We start from the raw sequence: 13,554 nt of genomic DNA on the forward strand, positions 1-13,554 counted from the left end.
AATTTTGTAAGCTTTTGATGAACAATCTCCTTTATGGTATTCTCTTTGAATATTTTTATTCAGCTCATTACTTCCACATAAACTTGGGAGTTTTATATAGATAAATCCGTCGATAATTTCTTTGTGATTTTTTTCCCCTTTCCTAATTAAAAAAAAAGGTCTCCCAGAGATTTATAAATACGTTTAAATTCTTCTGCTGGTTTTAAGACTTCCTTTTTTTTTTTTTTTAACGTTCTCATTTTTAGTTTGCTGTGTAGGTGTATCACGTGAAGTGAGTGTTGAAGTAGGCTGTTTTCCAGTTTCCCCAGTATTCTTAATACTGAGTCTTACCCTTGCCCTTTGATTTGTGATTTTTTTTTCCTTCTAAAGTGAACAATGTTTGGGAATTTCCTATGCGGTAGGCACTGTTCTAAGCATGTTACAGGAATTATCTCATTTTGCCCTCACTCCTCTCAACAACCCTGTGAGGAAATGGAAGTCCTTAGAATTCTCTCTTCTGTGCACAGTACTCTGACTGTGCTTGAATATCTGTGCTGTGGCTGTCTGCCTTTCTATTTTTATGTCCCTACTATTTTGTCTTAGAAGGGTTCTCCTCCAGAGAATGTGTAAGATACCTCTACTGTGTCTTCCTTTTTTCTGTTCTTGCCTATTTATTTTTCCAGGTGACTTGAAGTGTTTTATGTCATGTCTCAAAAAGAATCTCATTGGAATATATTTGTCAGAGTTGGTTTAATCCACGAATTATACCGGAAATAATCTCATTTTTGCGATACCACTCAAGGTGTGTCTCGTGTGCTTAGCCTTGATTCCAGGTGCTGAATAAATGTCTGCTGAGTGAAAGGATAAATGAATGGAGAGATCTTTGTGTATCGTCTTCATCAAGTTTCAGCTAATACCTCGCATTAATGCTTTTTTAGCTTTTCCCCCATTCGGTCCTGCACATTTCATGTGAATGTTATTTCAGGCATTGTATATTTGCTTTGTTGTTGCTTCAATGAACGGTATCTTTCTTCTGTAATTTTCTAACTATTTGTTGCCAACACACAAGAAAATCCTTCATGTTTCCATATGCTTTTTGTTATTTAAGGTTATTCTTTTGAAGGCATTCCTGAGGAATCCTTTGGATAGACCATTATTTCAGTTTATTAATAGTAATAGTTTTGTTTCCTATTTCCATATAATTGTATCTGTTATTCCTGTTCTGGAATGTCCCAAATAATGTTGAAAAGATTGATGACAAAATAGGCATCGTTCTGATTCTGATTTTAATAGAAATATAACTTGTCACTTTTAACTGTGATGCTGGCTGGTAGTTTGCCATGCATGCTCTCATTCTTTGTCTAGTTCTTAAAACGCACTGCATAAGGAATAATGTTAAAAAAGATTTGAGGTTGACTTTCATTTGACATCTTTGGTGTTGGTTAAAGGAATTTGCTGCTGCTTCAGAGCACTGTTATGGAAGGTTATTGAATAGCACATACTTGTGATCTTTTAATTTAGCCACAGAGGACATCTTCTTCTTCTGCTGTGATAGTGAATGTTTCTCTTTCTTCTGCATCCCTATTCCACTCATACATCTGAACCTGAACTCTGGAGGGTGGAAAAGCAGCGACTGAAGCCAGCACATCCTTTCATTCTGTTGCTGTTAAGGTGTGGAGCTTGGGTATTCCTACCTGCATTTCTCAAAAGCATTGGGCTTGGGCATATCCATAATAATAATAACCCTAACAACAGCAGCAGCAACATTACTGCATATAGAATGTGGGGGGGGGGGGGAGCACGACAGTATGATAAGGCTGTCTGTGAATTATACCATTTGATCCTCAAGAAAAACACTATGAATAAGTTCTGCTAGTCCATTTTAGACATGAGGAAACCTTGACCCTGAGCAGTGGTAACATGGCCGGGATTGTACAGCTGAGAAGTGACAGAAGCAGGATTTAGGCCTAGAACTTTAGACACATGCTTCCCTGCTATTTTATCCCTCATTGCATTTACTTTGTATTTGTGCTCTTATTAGGATCCTCTTGACTGGTGAGAAACAAAAGTTACTTATAAAATAGAATTAAGCCCGAGGGGTGGATGAATGGATGGATATATATCTAATGAGCTTGAGAGGACTAATGTATTTTGAAATGTTTATGGAGCCAGTAATACAGGAGTTCTTGTCTTAGTGGCAAATAATGAGTCCTCCTCCATTAAAAATGATAAGAACACAATTTCCTTAGAAGGAAGTTTATCTAATTACTTTAAGGCTAGGTAATACTTCTTTCTAAGGATTTGAAATCTGTGTAGTTGACTTGTAAATTTACTCCGTTTTTTTCCTTTGCGTTTTGCAGACAAGTCAGGAAGATTGGTGTAATCCATAGATGCTACTAATGCTGTAATCCATAATTTCACCTTCTTGTCACTTGTCCCTGTAGCACTTCTAAGACAGCATTGTATTTTTGGCACCCTCAGAGTGAAAGACATCTAAGAAACCTACTTGTTGGGAAGCTCACTCTATGTGTTTCAGAAACCTGACATAAGTGTTTGGTAGAGGAGGGTGTGTAAGTGACTAGTCTTTTTTTTTTTTTTTTTTATGTTTATTTATTTTTGAGAGAGACAGAGACAGAATGCAAGTGGGTTATGGGCAGAGAGAGAGGCAGACACAGAATCAGAAGCAGGCTCCAAGCTCTGAGCTGTCAGCACGGAGCCTGACGCAGGGCTCGAGAACTCACGAGCCGTGAGATCATGACCTGAGCCGAAGTCGGACGCTCAACTGACTGAGCCACCCAGGCACTCCGTAAGTGAGTAGTGTTTACCATCGCTGGCAAAGCGACTAGGTCAGTGACGAGGAGGAGTGGAAGCAGCTTGCCCATTTAGAAAGGTAATGAATTTTAAAATCATTTAGGGGACTTTTTCAAATAACCCCCTTTCTTCATGGTGAGATTCCCTGACATGGTGAGTTGGGTTTGCTGGGGCAGGGGAATGTTTAAGAGCCACTGTACTAGTCAGCCTAGGAGAGAAATAGCCTTATTGAAGCTTAACAGTAGTTTTCCCATAAGCCCGGGCCTTTAAAACCAAAAGAGTACGTTAGAGGGTTATTCCTTTTCTGTCTCTCCCAAACAGAAAGGTTCCCAAACCTGGAAAGAAGTCTTGTCTTATTTTAAAATTTCCTAGGAAGGAGCATCAGAGTTTCTTTCTGGACTCTTCCAACTCTAGGAATTGCTTGAAATAGAGCCTTCCTTATGTCTCACAATTTAAATCCCTCATTTGTGGCCTATTTCAGCTATGCTGTCTTGCATTTTAATCTAGCCTTGTTTCAGGGCTTCTTTTTCTGACTCGTGGCTATTACTTTTGTTCGTCTCTAATTCATAAGGTGGCTTTCTTTTTTGTATTTGTAGAAAATTCGCCATTTTCTCCTAGCTGTGCCCAGTGCATTTGATTTGGAGTGTGAACATCGGTCTTAGGCCCAGCCCTAGTCCTATATTGTGTGTTGTATTGGGTTCATCACCCAGTTGTGGCACCAGATGAATCTCGTCTTTTCTTCCCTTTCTCCTTGCCTGTTTCTTCCTTAGTAGTGCCCATGTTTGTTAGACCCCCAGGATTTTATCCCGAATCTATCCTTATCTTTAATTGAGGTAAATCAGATTCTGACATCCGACGTACAAAAGGTAAATTTCCCTCTCCTATACGTAGAAGACTTTTCATTTTGTAAATGTGTAAATTTTTCATTAGTAAATGGTCTGTTAAATATGCGCTAAAACTGTCCCTTTACATATCTGTAAAGCCAAACTTTTTATGATATTTTTAATACTTTTCTTAAATGCAAAAAACAAAGCCGTTAAACTTTCCTGATTAAAATGCAAAGCCTAGTGTCTTCTAGCTTTTTGAAGAGCTTTTGTCCATTATATAATCTGTAAAGTAGCCAAGAGTTCCTCAGAAGCAGGACATCATTTAGATTTGAAACAATTATGGCTTGTGTGTAAAATAATGATGTGGCATAACCATTCATGGGGTAGCAACCACAGTTACACTTTAGTGGCAAAATCCTTGGATACCTCCAACATTTCTTTCATCTACCGCACAGACTTTACCAGAGTACCCTAGGACAAAAATGGTTCGGTCATTTCAATTACACTGAAAAGATTAAGTTGGTCTGACTAGAAAGCCAAATGACACAATTATGAGCATAGACCTTTTATTTTTTTTTTCCCAGATGTTTGACAGTGTAAACATACATAAAATACATATTAAAGTTTAGATGCTTTACATTTTGTGCAGTAAATTGAAGCCTCAAAAAGAAAACATTTCGTTAAAAAGAAAGAAACTCAGTCGTGTTACTTAAGACAGTAAAATAGCAGCGAGTACCGAGACATTGTGCACTTCTTTTCTTTAAGACAAGTTACTTCGTGTACATCAGAGTCAGAAATGTGAGACTGGCTTTCTCGAATACTTATGTAGCTTGAATCACTGGTTAGATAGGGGCATATTTTCCCAACTGTACATCAGGGGGGAGCTCTTTCATTGGCTTCAAACGCTGCGGCCCCTCAGCCAGCCAGCATGACCACAGCATTGAGCATCAAGAGAAATGAAGCGTTGACTTTCCAAGCACTTGCCGCAGAAGGTAAGCGAGTCTTTACATTTGTGGTTGTCTCTTCCCTTCGGAAGTTAAGGGTTGTGCTTTGTTGAGGCATTTCAGAGAAATTACTTGGCATGCCACTAGTAATACTTAGGGTCATGGGTGTTGGGGACGATTTTGTTGAGCTAGTGAGGCTTGTGTTTGTAACGATTCCATCTTGGAGATGAATAGTTAGAGTTGCAGCTGCTGCTTCGTGTGAATTGATGGTTTCTAAGGATGTATCTTCGGGGTAGGGCACAAAAGCCTTGTCGGTGCTAGCAAAGGTGGTGTCTTTGCTTAGAGTGGCACCAAACGTTGTTTCCTTCGTTCGGTATTGTTTGGGGGTTTTGGTCACTTTGGACTGAGTTACCATACTCAGAGAGTTAATGGTGTCCACTGTCTGCATCCCACTTAGGGTGAACAAGCTTGAGGTAAATCCAGAAGGTGTGGGATATATGCTATGTTCCTTCAAAGATGATATTTGGCTAGAACAGGGAGTCCCTATCACATGGGCTTTTGTTTCCATCACCCACTTCAATAAGTAAGTGATGTTTTGTTTGTGGTCACATGACCACCTGTTATTGTGAAGGGTTATCTCCTGCAACTGAAAGAGTTGGTCAAAAGCTTGATCTGGAATGAATGTGAACTTATTATTGTGCAGGTAAAGATGTGTGAGATTTGTCAGGTTTATTAATGTTCCTGGAAGGATTTGTGTCAAGGAATTGTTAGACAGGTCCACGATATGTAGTTTGGAGGGCATGTTGGTTGGAACTGTCCACAGTTTGTTACTACTGAGGTTGAGAACCTCAAGACTTCTCAGTGTATTTTTAATGAGAACAACCTTTTCCAGCATATTCTTAGAAACATCCAGATATTTAAGGTTCCACTGATAAGCAGTATCAGATTTGTCAAGCAGTTTAATGTTGTTGTTAGCAGCAGACATGTTCCAGAGGGACCGAGGTAACTGAGCAGGCAGGCTTTCGAGCCTGTTGTTTGAAATATCCAGGGTCCTCAGATTGGTGTATTGGGTTAACTGGTTATGAAGATCGGTAAAATGGTTATAAGACAGATTTAAATGGATAATATTCTCTTGCAGTCCAGATGGTAATGTAGTCAAGTTTCTGCCTGAACAGTCCACATGCCTGTGCCTCTCTGTGCATATACATTGGAGAGGACAAATGCATAAAATACCAGGTGTCAGAAACAGAAGGATGAACAAGCTGGGAGACATTTTCAATATCTGATATTCCATCAAAGCCTGGAAACAAACAGATACACCCTTCTTTTAATATGCAAACACAATTAGGCATCTGCATGGGTCAGTTAGCATTAGGCAAAATTTTCAATAAACCTCGTTGTTGTTGAGTCCTTTTATAATTGTTCCAGTGATTAAACTAACAAAGCTCCCCTTCATTTATAGTCCAAATGCTTAATCCTTCAATTGGGGCTATGTGGTAGAGAGGGACTCTCTCCCCCTACTTGCTCCTGTATTTTCTCCCTTCTTTTTTCCCTTCCTTTACCAGTCTTTCTTATTTATCTTCCCAGAGCCTTAAAATTACAAAATGGCATTCTCTGCAAATAGAGAGTCAGAATCTTAAGCTGTTACTCTTTTTGAGAATATCCCTTCTTACTCAGATAGGAAAAAATGGCTGTCGTGCCTGGGGTTTTGTTTTGTTTTTTTTAAATCTCTGCGGTAATGTAATAGTCAATATTGTGTATAGAGTAAGATTTGATTTAGATATTAAGACAGTACTTTGAAATTCATCTTTGTCTCTTTGGGATAAATATGTCCTAGCAAAACATTTCAAGGCACTTGAAAAATTCAGACCAATACCATAATTTAAACCTCCCATTTTATAGTGATTTTTTAATGTATGTTTCAGTGCCGATTCTAAAAGAAAGCAGCGTGTATATTTACAAAGTGAATGAATATTAAAAAGAAACCCCTCCACTGACACTGCAGCAAATTTCTGGTGCATGCACTTGCTTGCTACTGAATATATATTCAATCCTCACGTTGACTTTTTCTTTAAAAAAAGGAAAAAAATTCCCAAGTCAGTCTTTTACTGATCTAAATAACAGCTTACCATAGTGTCGTCTTCAGCAGCAGCATCTCATTTTCTCCGGGAAACTTAAGCTTTAAAGGTCGCCTTGCTCTGGAGAGTGGGAGCCGCTTCTGGCTGTGGGCTGTGCTTGCCCGCTCAGCTGCGTTGTGCGGCTGTGAGCCCGAGCTCTGCAGCCACCTGATCAGTCCACAGAGGACTGCAGCGCTGTCATTGGTGCTGACTCAAATTTAGTGCAAGAGGTGCACACGCAACAAAATGGGCCCCCCAAGTTTGTTTGTTTTTTTTTTTAATTTACAGCATGGAGCATGCCCATCTACCTCCCAATTTGCCAGAGGATGTGGTGCCTCGTGCCCATTAGACCTGGCCCTCACTCGTTTCTGTGTATTTGAGCTCAGGTTCCACATTCTGACATTGCCTCATGAAGAATGTGCGGTTCTCTTTTTAAAGCCTCTACTCCTTATTCTCTTTACACGTTGGAAAATATTGAACACGAACTTGACCGTCCTTTTCTAAGCTGTTAATTTAACTATTTTTAACTCCTGCCTTTTCATGTTCTTCTAAAATGGTTCAGTTGTCCTGTCACTTTTTAAAATAACAGAATACAATCTATGTTTCATTTTCGGGTGCTCCCCCAACATGCTGATTATTATGTATAATCAGCTTTTCAGATTTATCAACCACTTTAATCTTCCTTTTTCGGAAGTACCGAAGTACTTACATATGGGGTTATTTTGTCATTATCTTTCTGGTACAAAGGATCATTTAGCCCAGACTACACATAAGCAAGACTACATTTTTAAATGAGCATCTCATGCTTTTAGTTAAATTCATATGGTCAGATAAACATGTTTTATTTTATGTCTTTTAGGTTAAGGATCTTTTTTCTCTATGCAACTCAACTTCGTTTAGTGAGTGGGTATATGTATTGTTCCATCCAGAGACATCTTCGATACAACAGGAGTGACCATGTATTCATTTGATTTTGTGTTTTAAAAATAATTGTATCAATTTTAGGTGATTTCTTCAGAACGTTTCACATTTTGCCTTACTGAGAAAGCAATTTATAGTTTTAAAATTGCATAGGGGAACCTGGGTGGCTCAGTCAGTTGAGCATCTGACTTCAGCTCAGGTCCTGATCTCAGGGTTTGTGAGTTTGAGCCCCATGTCGGGCTCTGTGCTGACCTCTCGGAGCCTGGAGCCCGCTTCAGATTCTGTGTCTCCCTCTCTCTCTCTGCCCTCCCCTGTTTGTGCTCTGTTTTTCAAAAATAATAAACATTAAAAAAATTTTTTTAAAGAAATAAAATTGCACAAAATAACGTCAAAGGCAAAACTTTGGTCATGAGTTTTAGAAAATGTGACTAGATTTGTAGTAGCTTCTGCTTCACCCTTAGGTGGATTGATTGTATGAATAATCTGTAAAAGCTCAAATCTAATTCCCAGAATATCCACTTTACCTTAGAAAAGAAAGCAAATAAAGTTATGGGATTTTCATTACCAAACTGTTACTATTTAAAAACCAATTCTTGGGGCGCCTGGGTGGCGCAGTCGGTTAAGCGTCCGACTTCAGCCAGGTCACGATCTCGCGGTCCGTGAGTTCGAGCCCCGCGTCGGGCTCTGGGCTGATGGCTCAGAGCCTGGAGCCTGTTTCCGATTCTGTGTCTCCCTCTCTCTCTGCCCCTCCCCCGTTCATGCTCTGTCTCTCTCTGTCCCAAAAATAAATAAACGTTGAAAAAAAATTAAAAAAAAAAATAAAAACCAATTCTTAGCATGTTACATGTAAAGAAGATCTCCTTATGCCTTGTTGTTAATCCTTGGTTTTTCTCTAAATTTGCCATTCCTTTGCCCCAGATTTTACCCCAAACAGAATTTATTATATTAAAATTTGAAGTTTATTTTCTTAGAAAAGAAACTATACTCTAAGAGTCACCTTTTGTATAAAATTCATGTTCCTCAAAAAATATCTATATTTTAAAAGTCTGCAGTGTTAGAGATTTATTATTGATTAGGTGCTTTATTCCCACTTTACTTGGAGAGTTCACCCTTGGACTCTTAATAAGATTCTTTCTATGGATTTCAGAAACCAGTCATCAATCTTAGTGCTTAAAAGTAATGTGTTAAAAATACTACGTTCAGCAATATTGTGGAAATAGAGAACGATTGTTTTGACATTTAGATTTCTTACATTTTAGCTCCCGTATATACTGTTATACTTCAAGGGATGAGACTGAGGGTCAGCTTACCAGACACCTAAATCTCTGTTACAATTTTAGGAAGTCTCATTACATCAATGTGGAAATAGAATTACCCAGTTCCATTATACTTACCAGTACTTTTTTTTTCTGAAACCAGGAACATGTTATTTCATTAACTTACGGACTCAAATGAATTTGGGTTTAGGCTTTATTGAGATTAGATTCTGCTGTATATACTAGAAAATTCCAATACGGTGGTAGTGACAGTATTTCTCATTTCAAGTTTGGGGACATAACCAAATTGCTTCCTATTATTCAAAGATTATTATAAAATTTTCAAAAAGATAAAGGGGAAACATTTTTAATATATTTGAATTGTAACAATCTGCCCTTATGTTTTTGGAAGCTCTCATCAAGTAAAATAATACCATATATTACTGTTACTCAAATAATTTTGTATAGCCTTAAGTGTTTGTTACAACTTATTTTAGATACGATTTCAGACAAATTGCATTTTAGATAAGTCTGTCAAGTCAGGAGTTCCAGCTATTGAAGCAACTATTATATTCTAGAGACTAAGCTGTATATTCATTTAACATACTCTTTTGTGAAATGCCCTGTCCTACCCCAACCTTGTGAAAGGTGTAACAGATTGCCCTGCCAGGGAACAACTGTCCCATGGTAATCAACAATTTAGAAGCCCAGTCGGTCGGTCTGTCTGTCTGTTTTTTTTTTTTCTTTTTTTACTGATTCCCATTTTATATTTTTATGAAGTTTTTAAATCTTGGTTCCAGTATAGGTAACATACAGTGTTCTATTCGTTTCAGGTGTACAATATAGTGATTCAACAATTCTATACTTAGTGCTCATCACCATAAGAGTACAGTAGTTTGTCTTTATTTCTTAAAAATTTTTTTTATTCTTATATATATTTTTAAGTTTATTTATTTTGAGAGAGACAGCGTGAGCAGGGGAGAGGCAGAGAGAGAGGGAGACAGCGCAGAGCCTGATGCAGGGCTTGAACTCACAAACTGTGAGATGATGACGTGAGCGCAAACCCAAGAGTCGAATGCTTAACCAACTGAGCCACCCAGGCGCCCCTAAAAAAAATATTTTTTTAAGTTTATTCATTTTGAGAGGGACAGAGAGAGAGGGAGAGAGAATCTCAAGCACTGACAGTACGGAGCCCAGTACAGGGCTAATACAGAATGCAAAGTCCTGACCTGAGCTGAAACCAAGAGTTGGGTGCTTAACCAACTGAGCCACCCTAGCACCCCTGTCTGTCTGTCTTTCTTTTTTTCTTTCTTCCTTTTTTTGGGGGGTTTTTTGTTTGTTTATTTTTGAGAGAGTCAGAGCATGAGCGGGAGAAGGGCAGAGAAAGAGGGAAACACAGAATCCAGAACAGGCTCCAGGCTCCAAGCTGTCAGCACAGAGCCTGATAGGGGGCTTGAACCCATGAGCCGTGAGATCATGACCTGAACTGAAGTTTGACACTTAACTGACTGAGCCACCCAGGCGCCCCTTCATTTCTTCATTTCTTATACTCGTAACATCTGTCATGCTTATTTGAGAGTAAAAGTACTACATTTTCTGTTTTTAGTAACATAGTTGGCTATTCAGACTGAATTTTCTGCTGGAAACAAGAGTACTCAACAAAGTATTTAATGGCATGGATGAACTGACAAGATAGAAATGATCAGGTTAGAACCCATGTGGATCAGTTTCTTGTCCCACCTCCCCACCCCTTTTTTTCCCATGCCACTGGCTTGTTGCCAGAACTCATTTATTCCTTCTGGATTTATGTTTGCTTCCTTGTAAACATTTAACTTGTTTCTCTGTCCACCATGTTTCCTATAAATGGTTCCTAACAGCATTAACAAAATTGTTCATTCGTATCATCGTACAATAGTTTCAAATAATGCCCGTATTGCTAGAGACAGATTACACACTATTGAATAAAATTTAAGATTTCTTTGTAGTTCTTTTTGTTCTTAGAATAAAATTCACTAAGGATGTATAGTCCATTCTGTTGTCTAATACAACTTGAAATAATGTTTTTTTCTCTGTTTATGTCACCAACTTTACATAAAGTTGGGTTCATTTGTTTCTATTAGTTAATAGTTTTTAGGGACTGCTTAAGTCAAAACCATATAACAAGATATATTCAGAGAAATCTTGCTTCTGTGTCCCCTTCACCCTATTCTACTCTTCCTCCTATTGGTGGTGACTATTTGTATTAACTTTTGGTTTTATATTAACTGTCTGTCTTTTTTTTGCAAACATATTAAAATATGTATGTATTGTATGTTCTTATTCCCTTTGCTTGTATTAAGGGCTGCATACTAAATATGCTGTTATACATCTTATTCTTTTTTTCCTTAATATATCTTGAAGATCATTTCCCATCAGCAAATAGAGATCTTTCACATTCATTTCACAATGCTTAGTACTCTTTATGGGATTGTACTTACCATGGTTTATTCCACCATCCCTATTATGAACATCTGTGTTGTTACCAGACTTTTGCTGTTACAGATAATGCCAGTGAATACCCTGGCACCTAAGTAACTTCATATTTTGTCCGGTGAATCTTTGAAAAAGATTCCTAGAAGTAGGATTGCTTGGTGAAAAGGTAAATGCATTTGGAATTTGTCTGGATATTACCGCATTTTTCTGTGTAGTCCATACCATTCTGCAGCCCCCTCAACAGTGAATCACGGTGTCATTCTCTGTCACCTCACCATACACTTTGTTGTTGAACTGTTGGATTTATAGCAATCCGCTGGGATCAGTATCTCAGGGTAATTTTAAATACAGTGCTCTAATTTGAAGAAAGTTGTACATCTTTCTGTTTTCAGGAGCTATTAAAATTTTTTCTTCTGTGACTGTCTTTTACATTTTGGACATTTTTTTCTATATTGTTGTGGGTCCTTCCTTCCCCCCCAAGTAGAATTTTTTTTTTAATTCGGAAATATTAGCCCTTTGTCTTATGGTTGCAAATTTTTTCCAGTTTGCCTTTGACTTTATTACAGTGGAATTTGCTTTTGGTTTTTTGACAGTGAAAAGTTTTTTATATAATTGGATTTTCCTTTTCTTTTTATTGCTTATGGAGTTTGAGTCTCAGCTGGGAAGATTTTTTTCTTCCAGGTTATAAAGCAATTCTCATATTTTTTTCTATTACTTATATAATTTCATGTTTTATATTTATATCTCTGGTCTGTTTGGTGCTTATCCTAATGTATGGATCCAATTTTATCTTTTTCCAAATGTCTATCCAATTGTCCCCATATTTCTTCCACTGATTTGAGATTTGAGTCTATTTCTGGACTTTGCATTCCATTTGTCTAATCAGGTATAAGTATCACAGTGCATGATTATTATAATGTTTTAACCATAGGTGCCCAAATATTTTGCTACGTTACTTTTTGATTAGATCTAGGTAATAACAATTACAGCACACATCATTGTGTCCCCCACTACCAACACCAAATGGAGTACATGTGTGATACATATATGTTGCAATGCATGACATAGGTGCTCTTTGGTCCTCTACTAGTGAAAAGAGTCCTGACCCAGGAGTCAGGGAACAAACTCAGCTTTTAGCACCGCTACTAAGCAAGTCACTACTCTTTCTGGCCTATTTTCTCATCAGTTAACAAATAAAAGGAGTTGAGCTGGATGGTCTTCAGGGTTGTTTCTGAATCTGGTTAGTGCTGATCTGGTAAGAGCACCACTGCCGTATGGTAGTTCAGTCTACGTTTTATCCCCCTGGGCCTTGTCCTTTTCCCATTTTCATGAAACAAAATTTTTCTTCCACTCTGGATCCTGGCTCTTCCATCTTTTTTGTAGGTTTTTCTTTGTTCCAGCACTTTCTTCTCTCCTGGATGTCTTTTATTAGCTTGCATTTCTTTCTGCTGATTAAGCAAGGATCGCCACTGTTTGGCTGCTCAGCTTCCACTGACCTCAGTGGGGAAAATTACATGCAGTAAATGGGAATTCTTTCTCCCCCTGGCAGAGAATTTTTTAAAAAAGACAACACCCAAAACTAGCTGCTGACAGTAAGACTGCTCTTCAGTTGTACAGAGAACAGAAGGAAGAAAGCTGCATGTAGGGTTTGAAGAAATCAGATGGGACTATGACCAGGTCATCGGCTCCTGATTTATCCGTAAGAGTTGGTGTTTCCCTATATTTCCCAGCACCCATCCTTCAAGAGATCAGGAAAAAAGGTAATGAGAAAGAAGAACAGAAGTGTGGAAAGAGCCTCTTGAGTAACCATCTTACATGTGAAATGAGAAAGGTTAATGATGATTTAAAGCACATCAAGGTCTTGACCAAATATAAAAACATAGCTTATTTATCCTAAATAGAATTCAGGAAATTCATAGGAAATTCTTAAACTCCTGATTGCTGCTGAGTAGGATTAACCTTAAAAATGCTAAGTTTGAAAAACAACATGAAAGAAGCGTTTTCAAGTGGGAGACGAAGAACCAGTGTAATATGGCAAGAGACATGCTTCAGGAATAAACGCCGGGAAAATAAGTCCAAGGAAGTGTTTCTGCAGATAAGCCTTTTTAATGGTCATTAAGGGATGGTTTAAAAGATTTAAAGGGAAATATTGTGTATAAAATTTCAGTGTCCAGAAAAGCCCGCTAGTTTTTTGTTTTTGTTTTTGTTTTTTTACTAAAGTGGGAGC

At 38.0% G+C, this 13,554-nt stretch overlaps 2 protein-coding genes across 8 annotated transcripts in view; one reads left to right on the forward strand and one right to left on the reverse strand.

The window, feature by feature from the left end:
- The window catches only part of NF1 (neurofibromin 1), a 248,210-nt gene that overhangs the window by 170,495 nt on the left and 64,161 nt on the right, over nt 1-13,554 (forward strand). The window lies entirely within an intron of this gene.
- On the reverse strand, nt 4,065-7,796 carry OMG (oligodendrocyte myelin glycoprotein). The gene is made up of 2 exons (XM_047080765.1): nt 6,691-7,796; nt 4,065-5,861 (listed from the first exon to the last, which is right to left on the reverse strand). Exons 1-2 carry the CDS (start codon nt 6,691-6,693, stop codon nt 4,533-4,535), a joined length of 1,332 nt encoding a protein of 443 aa, XP_046936721.1. The 5' UTR covers nt 6,694-7,796; the 3' UTR covers nt 4,065-4,532.

The sequence above is a fragment of the Lynx rufus genome, unplaced genomic scaffold (assembly GCF_022079265.1).
Source record: "Lynx rufus isolate CCGP_SWC_20201006 ecotype Redwood Valley unplaced genomic scaffold, mLynRuf1.p SCAF_18, whole genome shotgun sequence".
Lineage (NCBI taxonomy): Eukaryota > Metazoa > Chordata > Mammalia > Carnivora > Felidae > Lynx > Lynx rufus.